Below are 17,075 nucleotides of genomic sequence, written 5' to 3' on the forward strand. Positions count from 1 at the left end.
ATATAGCTGGTGTAAGGCTACAGGTTTTAGCTTCTCTGAATGTGGAGACTCTTATAAATGTGCATGTCCCTTATAGGAACCTTGGAAACTGTACCCATGAAACTGGTACAAATGTATTAGCTCAGACCAGTTTGGGTATTAAAAGGAAAAAAAAAAGATAATCTGCTCTTGTGCTGCATGGGGATTTTAAGACAAGGCAATCCCTGCTCTTAACTATGTGAATCTTGTCGCTTTGTACCCAAGTTGTCATTTGATGGTAGGGGATAAACAACAGTATTCGGATTGCTGTGAAGACTCTGGTGAAAAAGGAATACCCTGCTGGCATACTGTGTTTCCTATCCAATATCCTTTTAAGTGAATCTAATACTGTTTGGCCTATGTAGGTCATGTGAATGAAACTGAATGTCGGGCTGATTTTAGGTAGACCCCATGGTGATCTTTGCAACACAACAAACTTTAAGAATATCAGCGGTCTTTCAGGAGCCTCATAACGTCTAAGTTCTCTTAACAATGCTTACTGTAAACTGCTTCAGTTGAACTTGATTTTCTGTGATGTATTCAACAGGGCCTTGTCTTTACAATACAGGGGTCTTTATTTTTCTTCCTGTTGGTGTGTATTCAGAAATTCAACATGAATTCCAAACATCATACTGCCAAATACTGGCTCAAGCACTGTGTGACTGCCGGTATTTATTGTTCTGAAACCATATGGTTTCATAATTTCTACTACTGGCTGCAGCAAACTTTCTATTAAAAGGCATTTTTTCACCAGCTCCAAGGTCTATCACTCCTGCTACATTTCAGTGATTTTTCCAACTGTAATTCAAAATTATTCTGCCTATTCACTGGTGCTGCACCTCAGTAAAATGTATCTATAGAAGTAGCATCAATAAATGGTTCCTGCCTGAGAGCTAGTCCCCAAATAATGTATCTATTTAGCAGGGGAGTCTGTCTCAGAACAGTGTAGGGATTTTTGATCAGTGCAAGTACAGATACCATGGATTTACTTTCACCTCCTAGCAAAGACTGTAATTTTGGAGGATGTTTTGTCAAATACTGCTAATTTAACAGCACCTTTCCATAAGAAATTACTCACTACATGAATAACCATGAGATGTCAATCTAAGAGGTACACAATTGTTAACAGTCTGTTCCCTCAAGAAATTCTGAGCTTTGTTGGAGAAATAATACATTCAATATAATTTTTAGTGATATAATGCAATTGTACTTTATGCATTTAGATTGCAATATTAAGATATAATTAACAGGAACAATTTAAAATAATAATTCCTCCATAAAAATTGTGTCAATAACAATTTCAAACTTGGAAGGAAGAGTTAATACAAACTGTTTTTAAGTTATTGCCACTTTAGCTGGTAAATAAAAATACCATACTTTATTTGTAACTATATTTATAAAATATGTCCATTTTGTTTTCTTGAGCTATTATTTTAACATTAATGCTGTTAAATTTCAATAAACTTTTTATTATGCTAAAACTACTTCACTCAAACACTTTTAAAGTGGTCGTGCTGTTGCTAAAAAAATATATCCCTGAAAGTTAGTAACTTTAGAATGGGATTTACATGTGTTCAAAAATACAACTAAGGAAGCCACACAACTGCCATAAAATGCTGTGCTATTAATTTAGGTTATCATACTCTGCAAACATAATAGAAAATGACAAGAAAAAAACTGTAATATCAAATAAAAAAATATGCTACAGTGATTGTGAATTTATTAGGACTTAGAACATACATCTAGGCACCCACAGCCCCACCCGCCCCTTCTTCTTCAACACACACAATTTACATTCATTCCTTTTAGAAAACTAGTTTTGAATTACTGAGCTTTGAATTATGTGTGCCCTCCAGAACATATTCCTTCTATAAAATGGAACCACTCTACCCTGTACAAGATACTATGTGATTAAATGTCAAATGGAACAAGATAAGCCAGACAGAATGAAGCTTCATTCATTCACTATGGCCTTTCAGTTAAGACATATTCAATTCCTAATATGTTTCAGATAATGTGCTGGAAGCTAGAGATGAAAAAATGATTAAAACATAGTTTCTACTTCCAGGGAATTTCATAAAATATAAAAAATGTAAATAACACAAAATAGAGGCATCCAAAGTTGCCTCAAAACAATTTCTTCAATTAGGTTCAGAGAATTTTAAACTGTCTAAAAGAAAATTACTGCTCTTAAAGGAATTTTAGAAAATAAGGAATAGTGTATGTTTAATCAACAAGGGTTTAGCTATGACATCTAATAATTACTGAATCATTACATCTATATTTTCCTCAAAAAACTACTGTTCTTACTCTTCCTTTCAATACTAGTGTAGAAACTGTAACATATTATCATTTTTTCTCCTACTGCTGTGATCAAAATAGCACAATACTGCTCAAAACAACTGCAAATGTGTGGTTTTAAAAATTCCTACTTAAAAGTACCCGTGTCTAATTGAGATTTAGTTTTAATCAAAAGCCATCTACAAATAATAAACCATATTCTCTAACTAAAAAGATCCAATTAATATCCCACTGGAATTATAAAAACTCAGTCTATAGGAAAAAGCGTACATTTGTATATGGTAGTACCATAAAGGATGGAATGGTCAAGCTTAAGAGGGAGGGGGCATCAAAGGCTTCTCAGAGTATGTGACAAGTGAATTAAATTTTGAAGGACATGTATATTATGGTCTGAATGTTGATGTCCCCCCAAAATTCCTATGTTGGAACTTAATCCCTAAGGTGAAGGTATTAGGAGGTGGAGCTTACGGAGAGGTCATTAGTTCATGAGGGCTCTGCCCTCGTGGATAATACTATTGCTCTCATAAAAGGCTTTAAGGGCCGGGCGCGGTGGCTCACGCCTATAATCCCAGCACTTTGGGAGGGAAGCGGGTGGATCACCTGAGGTCAGGAGTTCAAGACCAGCCTGGCCAACATGGTTCAACCCCATCTCTACTAAAAATACAAAAATTAGCTGAGTGTGGTGGCACATGCCTGTGATCCCAGCTACTCAGGAGGCTGAGGCAGGAGAATCCCTTGAACCTGGGAGGTGGAAGTTACAGTGAGCCGAGACTGTGCCACTGCACTCCAGCCTGGGCAACAGAGAGAGACCTTGTCTCAAAAAAAAAAAAAAAAAAAAAAGGAGCAAGTTTCTCCCTTGTCCATTTTCTTTGCTGTTCCTTCACATGAAGACACATACAGGGCACCATCTACATGGAACAGGCTCTCACCAGATAACAAATCTGCAGGCTCCTTCATCTTGGATTTCCCATCTTCCAAAACTGTGTGCAATAAATTTCTGTTGATTACAAATTACCCAACCTAAGGTATTTTGTTACAGCAGCCCAAGCAAACTAAGACAAGGTAGAAGGTGAGTGGTAGTACTAGGGGAAAGACACCCACTTATTCTTCTGGAAATACTCCAGATAGCCATATAACCAAAATAAGAAAGAAAGGAAAGAGAAAGAGAAAGAAAGAAAAGAAAAGAAAAGAAAAGAAAAGAAAAGAAGCCAAAACTCAAAGGTGGGAAAGATATCACATTTAAAAAATTATTGCTGACATCATTATAAAATACAATGCAAATGTCAGTACATACTATTGAAAAGAATTAGCAAAATGTTATTGAAATAAACACAATAGCCAATAGGAGTTGGAGGGAAGGGTTTAAATAAAGTTAAGAAGAGAATCATACTGCATCTCTCATTCTACAAGAAGAGAGTCAATAAATTTTGCTTTATTTTTAATGTAAGTAGAGAAATAAAAGTTTACTCATTTTTCTGTCTGGCTTATTTATTTATTTGAGAGAATACCAGCCTAAAATGAAACTAGGTTATGTACCTTCTAAGTTACTCTACGAAAAATGTTTAAATACAGAAAATCTAAGAAAAGCAACATGTAAGGGATGGGTGGAAAAAATAAGAAAAGCCCCAAAATAAAAGTATAAATAAAGTAATATAAATACATTTAAGCATATCAGTTGAAGGGCAAAGATTATAAAGTTAAATCAACCAAATGCTGTATATAAAAGAAGCACTTAAAATAACTCAGATAGGTTAAAAATCAAGTGACAAATATGCCAAGAAAATAAAAATCTAAAAAAACCATTGTTTACAAATATCAACAGGCAAAATTTCAAGGCAAGAGGCATTAAATGGGGCAAACTGATACAAACTATAATGAGGCTTTAAGAGAATAAACTTTTATAGAATAAATAATTTAGCAGAGAAGTTTTCGGTCTTTAAAAATAAACTATAAAAAAAGATACATATACAGTCATCCCTTGGTATAGATGGCGGATTGCTTCCGGGAACCCTGTCTATACCAAAATACATACATCAAGTCCCAAAGCTGGCCCTTCCGAACCCACATATATGAAAAGTGCGCCCTCCATATGTATGTAGGTTTTGTACACTGTGAATACTGTATTTTCCATGTGTTTGGTTGAAAAAACATAATGTATAGGTGGACCCATGCAGTTCAATCCATGCTGTTCCAGCCTCAACTGTGCAGGTATAATCTCAGACATATTGCTAGTCTGGTTCCAGATCACTAAAATAAAGTGAATATTGCAATAAAGCAAGTCACAAAAACTTTTTGGCTTCCTAGTGCATATAAAAGTTATGTTTATACTATAGTCTATTAAGTGTGCAATAGCATTATGTCTAAGAACAACATATATGCCTTAATTAAAAAGTGCTAACAATCATCTGAGCCTTCAGTAAGTGATAATCTTTTTGGTGTTGGTGGGTCCGCCTTGATGCTGATGACTACTGATTAATTAGGGTAGTGGTTGCTGAAGGTTGGGTAATTTCTTAAAATACTTGTTGCCATTTCCTAAATAAGACAACGAAGTTTGCTGCATCAATTGAATCCTCCTTTCATTAAAAATTTCTCTGTAGCATGCAATGTTGTTTGACATTTTACCCACAGTAGAGCTGCTTTCTAAATTGAAATAAATCCTCTCAAACCCTGCCACCACTTTATCAAAGTTGATGTGATATTCTAAATCCTTTGTTGTCATTTCAACAACGTTCACAGCATCTTCACCAGAAGTAGGTTCCATGTCAAGAAGCTACTTTCTTTGTTCAGCCCGAGAAGCAACTCCTCATCCATTCAAGTTTTATCATGCAATTGCAGCAATTCAGTTATATCTTTAGGCTCCACTTCTAATGCTGGTCCTCTTGCTATTTTTCCACCACAACTGCAGTTACTTCCTCCACTGAAGTCTTGAACCTCTCAAAGTCAGCCATGAGGATCAGAATCAGCCTCTTCTATCTTCCAAACTCCTGTTGATGTTGATATTTTGACCTCCTCCCATGAATCACAGAATTCTTAATGGCATCTAGAACAGTGAGTCCTTTCCAAGAGGTTTTCAATTGACTTGGCCTAGATCATCAGAGGAATCACTACCTATGACAGCTACACCTTATAAAATGTATTTCTTAAATAATAAGACTTGAAAGCCAAAATTACTCCTTGAACTATGTGCTGCAGAAACAACACTAATCTCTTTGTACATCTCCATCACAGCTCTTGGGCAACCAGGTATGCTGTCAATGAGCAGTGGTGTTGCTTTTTTAGGGAGCGTACTAAAAAGGAATGAGTAGTAGTATTTTGGAAAGCATCTTTTTTCTGTACAGCAGGTCTCAACAATGGTCTTAAAATATTCAGTTGGCCGGGAGCAGTGGCTCACGTCTGTAATCCCAGCACTTTGGGAGGCCGAGGCAGGCGGATCACGAGGTCAGGAGATCGAGACCATCCTGGCTAACACAGTGAAACCCCGTCTCTACTAAAAATACAAAAAAATTAGCCGGGTGTGGTGGCAGGCGCCTGTAGTCCCAGCTACTCGGGAGGCTGAGGCAGGAGAACGGCGTGAACCCTGGAGGGCGGAGCCTGCAGTGAGCCGAGATCGTGCCACTGCACTCCAGCCTGGGTGACAGCAAGACTCTGTCTCAAAAAAAAAAAATTCAGTAAACCATGCTATAAAAAGATGTGCTAACAAGAGAGTTAACTTGTTGTTTGAAGCTTTGAGGCTCTGAAGCCAGGTGTTGACTTTGCCCCTCTAGATGTGAAATTCCTAGATGGCATCTTCTTCCAATAGAAGGCAGTATTGTCTACATGGAAAATCAGTGTTTAATGTACCCAGCTTCATCAATGATCTTGGTTAGATCTTCTGGATAACCTGCTGTGGCTTCTATATTAGCATTTACTACTTTACTTTGCACTTTCACGTTATGGACATGGGTTCTTTCCTTAAACCTCATGAACCAACCTCTGCTAGCCTCAAACTTTTCTTCTGCAGCTTTCTCGCCTTTCTCAGCTTTCACAGAATTGAACAGAGTTAGGGCCTCGCTCTGGATTAGGTTTTGGCTTAAGGGAATGCTATGGCTGGTTTGATATTCTATCCAGACCATTAAAGCTTTCTCTGTATCAGCAATAAGGCTTTATGCATTTTTTAAATCTTTCATGTGTTCACTGGGGTAGAACTTTGAATTTCCTTCTAGAATTTTTTCTTTGCATTCACAACTTGTTTAACTGTTTAGCAGAAGAGGCCTTTGCATTTGGCCTGTCTTTAGTTTAGACATGCCTTCCTCACAAAACTTAATCATTTCTAGCTTTTTATTTAAAGGAAAATACATGCAACTCTTCCTTTCACTTAAACACCCATAGGCACTGCAGGGTTATTAACTGGCCTAATGTCAACATTGTTATGTCTCAGGGAATGAGGAGGCCCAAGAAGAGGAACAGAGCTAGGGAACAGCTGGTTGGTGGAGCAGTCAGAACACACTTGGTTAAGTTTGCTGTCTTATACGGGTGCAATTCATGGCATCTCAAAATAATTACAATAGTAACTCAAAGATCATTGGTCACAGATCACTATAACAGATATAGTAATAATGAAAAAGTGTGAAATATTGCAAAAGTTACCAAAATGACACAGAGACAAAGAGAAATGAAGTGAGCACATGCTGTTGGTAAGACTGATAGACTAAGCTGATAGACTTGCTCAATGTAGGGTTGCCAAAAATCTTCAATTTGTAAAAAAAAAAAAAAATCTGTGAAGTGCAATAAAGCAAAGTTCAGTAAAACAAACTATGCCTGTAATGAGAAGTTGAGTCTAATGATGAATTCAACAAATAGAATATACAGGTAAAAACATATTTATAGAAAATGTATAAATCATGTATCTAGACTACAAATAAAAAACCTCAATAAAATTTTTAAAACATTTGAAATTCAAGAGACTTTTGAATTTTATTTGAATGAATAAGCAAACAAACTAGAAATAAACAAAGCACATGGTAAAACACACTCTCCAAAACATGGGTGGGCCAAATAATAAATCAAAACTGCAATCACAAATTAGAAAATAATAAAATTTACACATGAAAAAACATCTAATTTTACACACAAGTCTGAGCAGCTACTTATGATAGATTTCTTGTTGTGGAATGGAAGTGAAGGTCTTCAGAGTCAAGGAAGTCACAGAACATTTTAGCTGAGTAGTTAAATAAGTGATCCATGGAGTAAATGGAAATCCCCCACATGATAGCAAGAGTTGAGGCAGAACCAAAAGATGAGTGACAAAGTGCCCAAATGAATTTGAAAAAATCACCAAGAGGTAAACAGATGATAGAAGTGAAGGGACGCCGGGCGCGGTGGCTCACGCTTGTAATCCCAGCACTTTGGGAGGCCGAGGCGGGCGGATCACGAGGTCAGGAGATCGAGACCACGGTGAAACCCCGTCTCTACTAAAAAAAATACAAAAAATTAGCTGGGCGCGGTGGCGGGCGCCTGTAGTCCCAGCTACTTGGGAGGCTGAGGCAGGAGAATGGCATGAACCCGGGAGGCGGAGCTTGCAGTGAGCCGAGATTGTGCCACTGCACTCCAGCCTGGGCGACAGAGCGAGACTCCGTCTCAAAAAAAAAAAAAAAAAAAAAAAAAAGAAGTGAAGGGACATCAATTCAGAAATTTAGAGCAATTAATTTAACTAAAAGGAATATGTAAATTGTGCTTAATTTTCACAGCAATAATAGAAGTATAACATCAATTGCTTAAGTGTGATAGCCAAATTGTCAATAAATATTTATTGACCAATTAATAAAAACAAGTTCTAACCACTTAACATCTTTGTAGCTTGATCAACTCAGCTTGAAGGAATACCTGCATGGAAGCTTCAATACCAGGATACATAAGATATATAAATTCAAAACACAGAATGTCCACATAATTCAAGTAAATAAACGAATATGAAATAGAAGAAGCTGGCCAATCCATCTCCTTATTGTGTCCTATTATCCTTTACAGGCAGATCTTTACTTACAGAGGTTTCATCCACACATTGACAAAATAAGTATGACCAGATTTAGTTGCTTTGTACTATAATTCAAGAATGCTTTTTGTTATTTTGACCATCCTTGTACTTGATCTCAAACTGCTAAAATCTGTTATAAACAGCATGGAAAGTTTTCAGAGAACTAAATGGCATATTTTATTGTAGAAAGGCTTAAAGAAAAAAAAAAACCCCAGTAAGCAGAATTGTTTTTTCCTGGGAAATGAGAATGAGTTTTTGAACTCTGCAACAAAAGATAAACTTTTAGTTTAATGCTAATAAAACCAACCTGTAATTTTAGCTGCCTTTTCTTCTTGGTTCACTCTGTTCTCATCATCGTCTTCATTATCTTCTTCGAAGTCATCTAAATTGCCAATGTCAGCCTGCTTCATACTCATCAAACTAGCCAAACTTTGCATGTCTTCGTCTCTACAACAATGATTCAAAACATAACACATTGTATTAAATGACAGTTAGAAAAATGATGGTTCCTCAAGAAAACAATAAATTCCTTCTTTCTACAAGGTATGTGAATAAGTCTTTCTTATCAGTTGTACAAGAATATTGAAAAATCTAAATACTCATATTCATTAATTTTTAAATGGCATGCTTAATTAGTAAAGAGCTAATAAGATTAAAAATTAACTGGTTAGATCAAAGACTTAAATCTAAACCTGAAGCCATAAAAATTCTAGAAGATAACATTGGAAATATTCTTCTAGACATTGGCTTAGGCAAAGAGTTCATGACCAAGAACCCCAAAGCAAATGCAACAAAAACAAGTAGATGGGACCTTATTAAACTAAAAAGCTTCTGCACAGCAAAAGAAATCATCAGCAGAGTAAACAGACAACTCACAGAGTGGGAGAAAATATTCACAAACTATGCATCCAACAAAGGACTAATATCCAAAATCTACAAGGAAGTCAAACAAATGAGCAAGAAAAAACTGACACAATCCCATCAAAAAGTGGGCTAAGGACATGAATAGACAATTCTTAAAAGAAGATATATGGGCCGGGAGCGGTGGCTCATGCCTGTAATCCCAGCACTTTGGGAGGCCGAGGCAGGCGATCACAAGGTCAGGAGTTCGAGACCAGAATGACCAACACGGTGAAACCCCATCTCTACTAAAAACACAAAAATTAGCCGGGCATCGTAGCATGCGCCTGTAATACAAGCCATATATATTATATATATAGTAGTATTCCATATTGTGTATATGTGTGTGTGTGTATATATATATATATATATATATATATATATATATATGCACCATTTTTTTTATCCACTCATTGGTCGATGAGCTTTTAGCCTGGTTCCGTATTTTTGCAATTGCAAATTGTGCCACTATAAACATTGCATGTGCAAGTGTCTTTTTCCTGTAATAACTTATTTTTTTCTGGGTAGATATCCTGCAGTGAGATTCCTGGATCAGATGGTAGTTCTACTTTTTAATTCTTTAAGGAATCTCCATACCGTTTTTCATCGTGGTTGTACCAGTTTACATTCTCACCAGCAGTGTAAAACTGTTCTCTTTTCATCACATCCATGCCAACATCTATTATTTTTTATTCTTAAATTATGGCCACTATTGCAGGAGTAATAGTGTATATGTATAAATATATAATATAAATATATTTTATAATTATTTACATATTTATATATTATATATACTATATTTAATATATAAATAAATATATAATTATAAATATTACATATTTATATATATTATATATAATATATACACAATACTACTATATAATATATAGCAGTATATATAGTAGTATTATATATAATATATAGTAGTATATATAGTATTATATATATTATATATAATATATATACACACACACACACGCACAACATATAACACTATTCAGCCTTAAAAAGGAACAAAATAATGGCATTTGCAGCAACCTGGACGGAGTTGGAGACCATTATTCCAACTGAAGTAACTCAGGAATGAAAAACCAAACATCGTATGTTCTCACGTATAAGTGGGAGCTAAGCTAAGGGGATGCAAAGGCCTAAAAGTAATATAATGGACTTTGGAGACCTACGGGGAAGAGTGGGAGGGGTGTGAGGGATAAAAGACTACACATTGAGTACCGTGTACACTGCTCAAGAGATGGGTGCACCAATATCTCAGAAATCATCACTAAATAACTTTCCTATGCAACCAAACACCACCTGTTTCACTTATTTATTGAAATAAAATAATAAAAAAAAATTTAACTGGTAGGAATTAGTTGAATTCTGTGCTGTAGATATATATGGGAGACTAAAATATTCTTTTCTTTTTTTTTTCTTTTTTTTAAGACAGGGTCTCACTCTATAAGCCAGGCTGGCTGGAGTACAGCAGCGTGAACATGGCTCACTGCAGCCTCCTGGGCTCAAGCAATCATCCCGCCTCAGCCTCCTCAGTAGCTGGGACCCCAGGCATAGAGCACGATGTCCAGCTAATTTTTAAAATTTCTGTAGAGAGGGGGTCTTGCCATGTTGTTCAGGCTGGTCTCAAGTGATTCTCCCACCTCAGGCTCCCAAAGTGTTGGGATTACAGGTGTGAACCACTGTGCCTGGCCTAAAATTTTCTTCCTGGAATTAAAGTACGGTTTCCTGAGAATTAAGTCTGGAAACAACAACTTGTTTCAAAAACAGTGAGACAGTTTGCAAATCAGATAAGATCTAGAGTTCAAAATATTCAAACTTCCCAAAGGAATTAGAACAAGATTTTAAATCTGAAGGCCATGTAGGCTTTTGAGTTTGTGGGTAGGAGGGAAACAAAGTGGTAAACCCCTGTAAATCACACTTAAATCTTGCTTAAGTATACTGTTTTTCCAACAGGGCCATAACCGCCCAAAAGTTAAGAAACTATTATAGCAGGAAAAGCACTTTAAAAACAAAGTCTAACCTTTTTAAGAGTTACAAGATTAAAAAAACTACCTTGGATGATTGTAAGTTAAATACCATGTATTTGATAAATCTAAACTTTTTTAAATGTTTTAAGCATTTTAAGTACAAATTTATAAAGTTTACATTAAGTACTCAAAGTCAAATCATTTATATTTGCATCATGTATTATTTTCACCTTAAATTTCAAATAAACTACAGTGAATGAAATATATATTATTTACAAATTAATTTTTACTTTGCTATACTTCCCCCAAATTCAGAAAGCCAAATTAAGATACTGTTTCTTTGTAAACTAATGCTTAATACACCGTTATCTTCTAAATATAGTATGGCTTTACAGACTAAACTGGTTTTAAAAAATTCTTTGCATCTTATCTCATATAAGCCTTAGAGTTAACAAAGTCATTTCCCCTTTTTAAAATAAATTTAGTGACACAAAGTTTGCATGAGCAAAAAAGTTGTTATTACCTTACATGAATGTCTTACAAATTGCTCTCTTATCAAGAGAAGACAATTTCAAAATGTCATTCTTAAAATATTAACTTGCTGGCTGGGCACGGTGGCTCACACCTGTAATCCCAGCACTTTGGGAGGCCGAGGTGGGTGGATCACTTGAGGTCAAGAGTTCAAGACCAGCCTGGCCAACATGGTGAAACGCCGTCTCTACCAAAAATATACAAAATTAGCCAGGTGTGGTGGTACACACCTGTAATCCTAGCTACTCGGTAGGCTGAGGCAGGAGAATCACTGGAACCCAGGAGGTGGAGGTTGCAGTGAGCCGAGATTGTGCCACCGCACTCCAGCCTGGGTGACAGAGAGAGACTCTGTCTCAAAAAAAAAAAAAAAAAGTTAACTTGCTTAATTGCATACCATTTAAATTTCCTCATATTTTAACCCTGAACATTTTTCTTTGGGGAAGGTAACAAGCAAAGAAGGAGGAGGTAGAGAGGGAGTTTAGGATGTTCGGAAAGAATTCCTTTTCAATTCAAATTGAGACATTTGGTTTGGCTGAATTTCCTCTCACCCAGATTCCCCCGAATGGTGCTGATTCACTTACAGCTTTTGCCCAGTGGAAGGAAGTCCACCCTCAAAGGATCTTCTCTGAATTTGTGTCTCTTCTTCCTGTGTTTCCTTTCCTTTTATTTTGGCTTAAGCTTCAGGGTAAGATCTTTATTTTTAATTACTCAGTATTTAAGTCTATAATTTAAGGTCCTGAGATGAAAGACTAAGATGCTTCCATTCTGCACTGTCTCTCTACCACACTGGCTTAGAATCCAACTTTCCAGAGAGGAGGCTTACTGTTATCTCACAAGTCATGTGTTGCCATGTAGATGAGTGTCAAACATCTCATTCTGACTGACGCACAGAATCCAGTCTAATCAGTCAAGTAGACATGGCCAATTATAGTAACCACATTCCACCAGGTCAAATACATTCAGAACTGTGATTCAGATTAGATAAAATGTTCACAGCTGTCTCTTTCCCCGCACCTTTTAAGTCTAGGTATAGAATTTCCATTTCTCCTGTCTCTTCATCTTCCACTCCACTTAGGTACGAACCCTTTCACAACACCCATAACATTCACTTACTCCTGACTTGATTGTATGCAATAACCAGGATGAATCTTACTTTTTCCCCCTTTGTAGGTATGTTCACCTCATTTTGTCAAGTTAGAATTTTACTCTTTTAAGAGACTAGAATGGAATCTAGAAATCTTTGTGCAATGCTGACTCAGTGCTTAAGAAGTGATTTTTGAAAAGAAAATGATTACAATAAACTGCTTATCTAACTGTACCTTCCTACATGATTTTTGGAAGGTTGAGCCAAGGAATATGATTTGGCAAGAGTTCCCTTAATTATTTCATCCCTTTTATCCTAAACTTTTCATTTTGGGTTCCTCTCATGTCTCGATTGCATCAAACAGTTCTACACATTGAACTCTGTGTACTTCAGAGTACAGACTACTACACTGAAGACACTGAAATATAAAACACTTATAATATCCTAAAATATACAGTTTAAATTTTGAAACCAGCTGTGATCACATTTATATTATTGTACATTCTCTGGAGTCAAAAGAGACTATTTATAAGTAACAAAGAGTTCCCTTAATTCAGCCTCTGAAACAAAGAATGGCAAAAATGATTGGTATGCCATAAGATGTTCAACTATTGCCAGTCTACTGAGTCAAAAGCTATGATATACTGAAATACAATGTAAGGCAGCTTATTTGACAAAAGAAAAACACATGAAAAAATGCTCATCACTGGCCATCAGAGAAATGCAAATCAAAACCACAATGAGATACCATCTCACACCAGTTAGAATGGCCATCATTAAAAAGTCAGGAAACAACAGGTGCTAGAGAGGATGTGGAGAAATAAGAACACTTTTACACTGTTGGTGGGACTGTAAACTAGTTCAACCATTGTGGAAGTCAGTGTGGCGATTCCTCAGGGATCTAGAACTAGAAATACCATTTGAGCCAGCCATCCCATTACTGGGTATATACCCAAAGGACTATAAATCATGCTGCTATAAAGACACATGCACACGTATATTTACTGCGGCACTATTCACAATAGCAAAGACTTGGAACCAACCCAAATGTCCAACAACGATAGACTGAATTAAGAAAATGTGGCACATATACACCATGGAATATTATGCAGCCATAAAAAAATGATGAGTTCATGTCCTTTGTAGGGACGTGGATGAAACGGAAACCATCATTCTCAGTAAACTATCGCAAGGACAAAAAACCAAACACTGCATGTTCTCACTCATAGGTGGGAATTGAACAATGAGAACACATGGACACAGGAAGGGGAACATCACACTCCGGGGACTGTTGTGGGGTGGGGGGAGGGGGGGGGGACAGCATTAGAAGAGATACCTAATGCTAAATGACGAGTTAATGGGTGCAGCACACCAACGTGGCACATGGATACATATGTAACAAACATGCACATTGTGCACATGTACCCTAAAACTTAAAAGTATAATAATAGTAAAAAAAAAAAAAAGAAAAGAAAAAAAGAAACTTACGTGGCTTTTCCTTCCCTCAGGAAAATGCAAGATAATGAAAACTGAAGAGTGGCAGATACAACTTTTTTAGATAATGGCTTGAATTTTAACTTGACATCAGTCTGAGTTGGCATAGGGCTTGCATACTGTTTCATATTGATGCTGCTAGTAGCAAGAGCTTTCCTTCGACCAGAAGGGGATTCCTGGAAGATTAAAGAAAAAAAAAAGTATGTAATTTTGAGTTATTTTATAGCCAAACATTTTAAAGTACGATTTTAATAATAAATCAAATAATAATTGAAAACTTCCTTCTCCTATTAAATTCCTATCACACAATAACTAAATAAAATTACAATGAAGTTGTATCACAGTTGTTATATTTGTAAGTAAGGCAGATATGCAATTGGAAAGACGTAACCCAGGTGGAAACAAGAGAAGATTAGAACAACCCTAAACACCAGAAAAGGAGAAGCAAGGAATGAAAACTAGGACAGAAAGTCTCCAGGGTTACTATGAGAAGACGATCCAATACAGGGCTAGGCATCAACAAATACTCAACAGTTATTTGCTTTGCTTTGAAAATATTTAATGTAACCTAATGATATTTCTCCTTTTTAAATGCCTACGATTATTTATAGAACTTCCAGCCTTGTTGGCATTCTTTTTTTTTTTTTTTTGTCTACAACATCTGAATTCTATGTATCCTGTAATTTGAGTCTTATTTCTTCCCCAGGCCTTCTTTTTATTGTGTCAGTCCATAGTTCTCTCTCCCATAAAAGCACATATAAAAGAAACAGTTGGCTTTCTGATCCTATGCCCAGACACCACTAACGGACTCCAGCAGATCTCAGAATTCTTCTCAACATTGCTATTGCCAATTCATCAGAAATAGAACACAAAATGAAACCTATTTGCTATCAAAAGTACTTAATATTCCATTACTAAAGTTATTGTGTTTCTTAACTATACTTTACAGAATAGCCTAGGAGAACAATAAAAACAGGACAGCAAAATAATGGTTGTGCATTAACTTTGTACAAGACATCATGTAAACTCTGGGGAGATATGATGAATAAGACATAATCTCTGCAGGTTCTACGGCAAAGGGAAAATTTCAGATGTAGGATAATGTGTAAATAACATAAATCAGAAATCATGTACCATTATTTCTTGTAGTTTACTGATATGGGAGTTAAGACAAAAATTTAAATCTTAATTTTCAAGCTGTGTGACCTTCAGCAAGTCAGAGAACTTGAGTCTCAGTAACCTTCTCTATAAAATAAGGAGGCTAAACGGAAATCCATTCAAGTTCTATAATTATTTTCCATAAAATTATTCAATTTTCAAACCAAGGCAAGAAAAACTACCATTAATACCTTTGAACTATTATTTAATAAATCTTTATTTCTCCTATGTTTGAAAAATTTGCCTAAAATAAGGATATACTAATTTAATCAAAATATTAAAACAGCCTTTAAAAAAAACCCTGATATTTTTACCCAACGGAACAAGTAAAAATGTAATATAGCATCCCTAAAGAACACCTTGTTTTAAAATGTGGCCTTATCTGTCAGATTATGCACAGCAATAATATACAGAACTATTAGTGCATGTAGATACCTTATGAATGAATTTCAAAAATGCATCAAGCACTTGAGAGGGATTTAAGCCCTCTCAGAAGAAATACTTAAGAATATGCAAATATCCTCAACTGAATCAAGTTGAACAGATGTGACTATACCAAACAATACAAGTGTTCTTTCCCTGGTCGCTACTGTCAATCAAAGAATAAGATTAAGGTTCAAGGTTCTGACAATAAGCAAAATGAAAAAGTACGATCAGAAAGTATCAATTTATTACACTGATATGAACAATAATCTCTCATTGTACCTTTAGAATAGCTAACAATTCCTACATATAATATAGGATTTAAAGCCTCTGTTTTGAAAGCGTGACATACAAACTGTCACATATTATTTTCAGTTTTTGTTAAACAAATCTGTTTCACAAAGTATGACACTGATCCCTTAATATAATTATTTAATTTTATAACCAAATAAGCTATAAAAATTAAGATAACTTAGAAATGAGCATAATTTTGAAAACTTAGTTTAAGAATGCTTCTGCAAAAGTCTAGATTTTTTATCATATTCTGCCAATTTCATTTTTTAGAATAAGAAGTATGTAGAAAAATTTTTCTGCTGAACTCAGGTTCATGGCAAAAAAAAAAAATGTGTTTTTTAAGCATCTGGTAAATCAGTGTCTTTGAAACAATAGGTAATAAAAGCTACCAAATTCTAAATACAATTAGCTGCACTACTAAAGCAACTATTTGCTTAGGAACAATGCAAAGAGCCCTTTCTGAGGTCTGGGCAGGTGAGTAGACTAGAGCTGTTTTTAGTCTATGATATCCATTCCCAATATTAATTAACACAGGACCTCACTAGAGTCTATGTCCTTAATATACTATGTCCTTGATATAATGGCTCCCTTTTGGGAAAAGGAATTTGAATGGTGTTCCTAGTAATTCTCCACCTAGCTCAGACATTGTTCTCTCCTTAAAATTAGCTATCTCAGTAAATACATTTTAAGAAGAATAGTAATGAGGGAAAATATGGGGATCTTTCACAGCTCTAACCCCACTCCATGAATTTTCGTTCCTTACAACCACCAAGTCTAAATCTGTACCCACCCAAGATGGACATCATTGCTATAATCGGTTCTATAAGAGGAATGAAATAATTGCACTCAAACAAGCATGTCTTTTGGATCCCATAGTCCG

General features: G+C 35.7%; 1 protein-coding gene across 20 annotated transcripts in view; it reads right to left on the reverse strand.

Moving 5' to 3' along the window:
- Positions 1-17,075, reverse strand: part of EHBP1 (EH domain binding protein 1) — a 399,042-nt gene that overhangs the window by 220,246 nt on the left and 161,721 nt on the right. For all 20 annotated transcript variants that reach the window (XM_058429082.1, XM_058429086.1, XM_058429083.1 and 17 more), the window contains 2 exons: positions 14,315-14,496; positions 8,640-8,779 (listed from right to left, as the gene is read on the reverse strand). In XM_058429082.1, coding sequence (XP_058285065.1) covers positions 8,640-8,779; positions 14,315-14,496 — 322 coding nt within the window. The remainder of the gene's footprint in view (positions 1-8,639; positions 8,780-14,314; positions 14,497-17,075) is intronic.

The sequence above is a fragment of the Hylobates moloch genome, unplaced genomic scaffold (genome assembly GCF_009828535.3).
Source record: "Hylobates moloch isolate HMO894 unplaced genomic scaffold, HMol_V3 SCAFFOLD_15, whole genome shotgun sequence".
NCBI lineage: Eukaryota > Metazoa > Chordata > Mammalia > Primates > Hylobatidae > Hylobates > Hylobates moloch.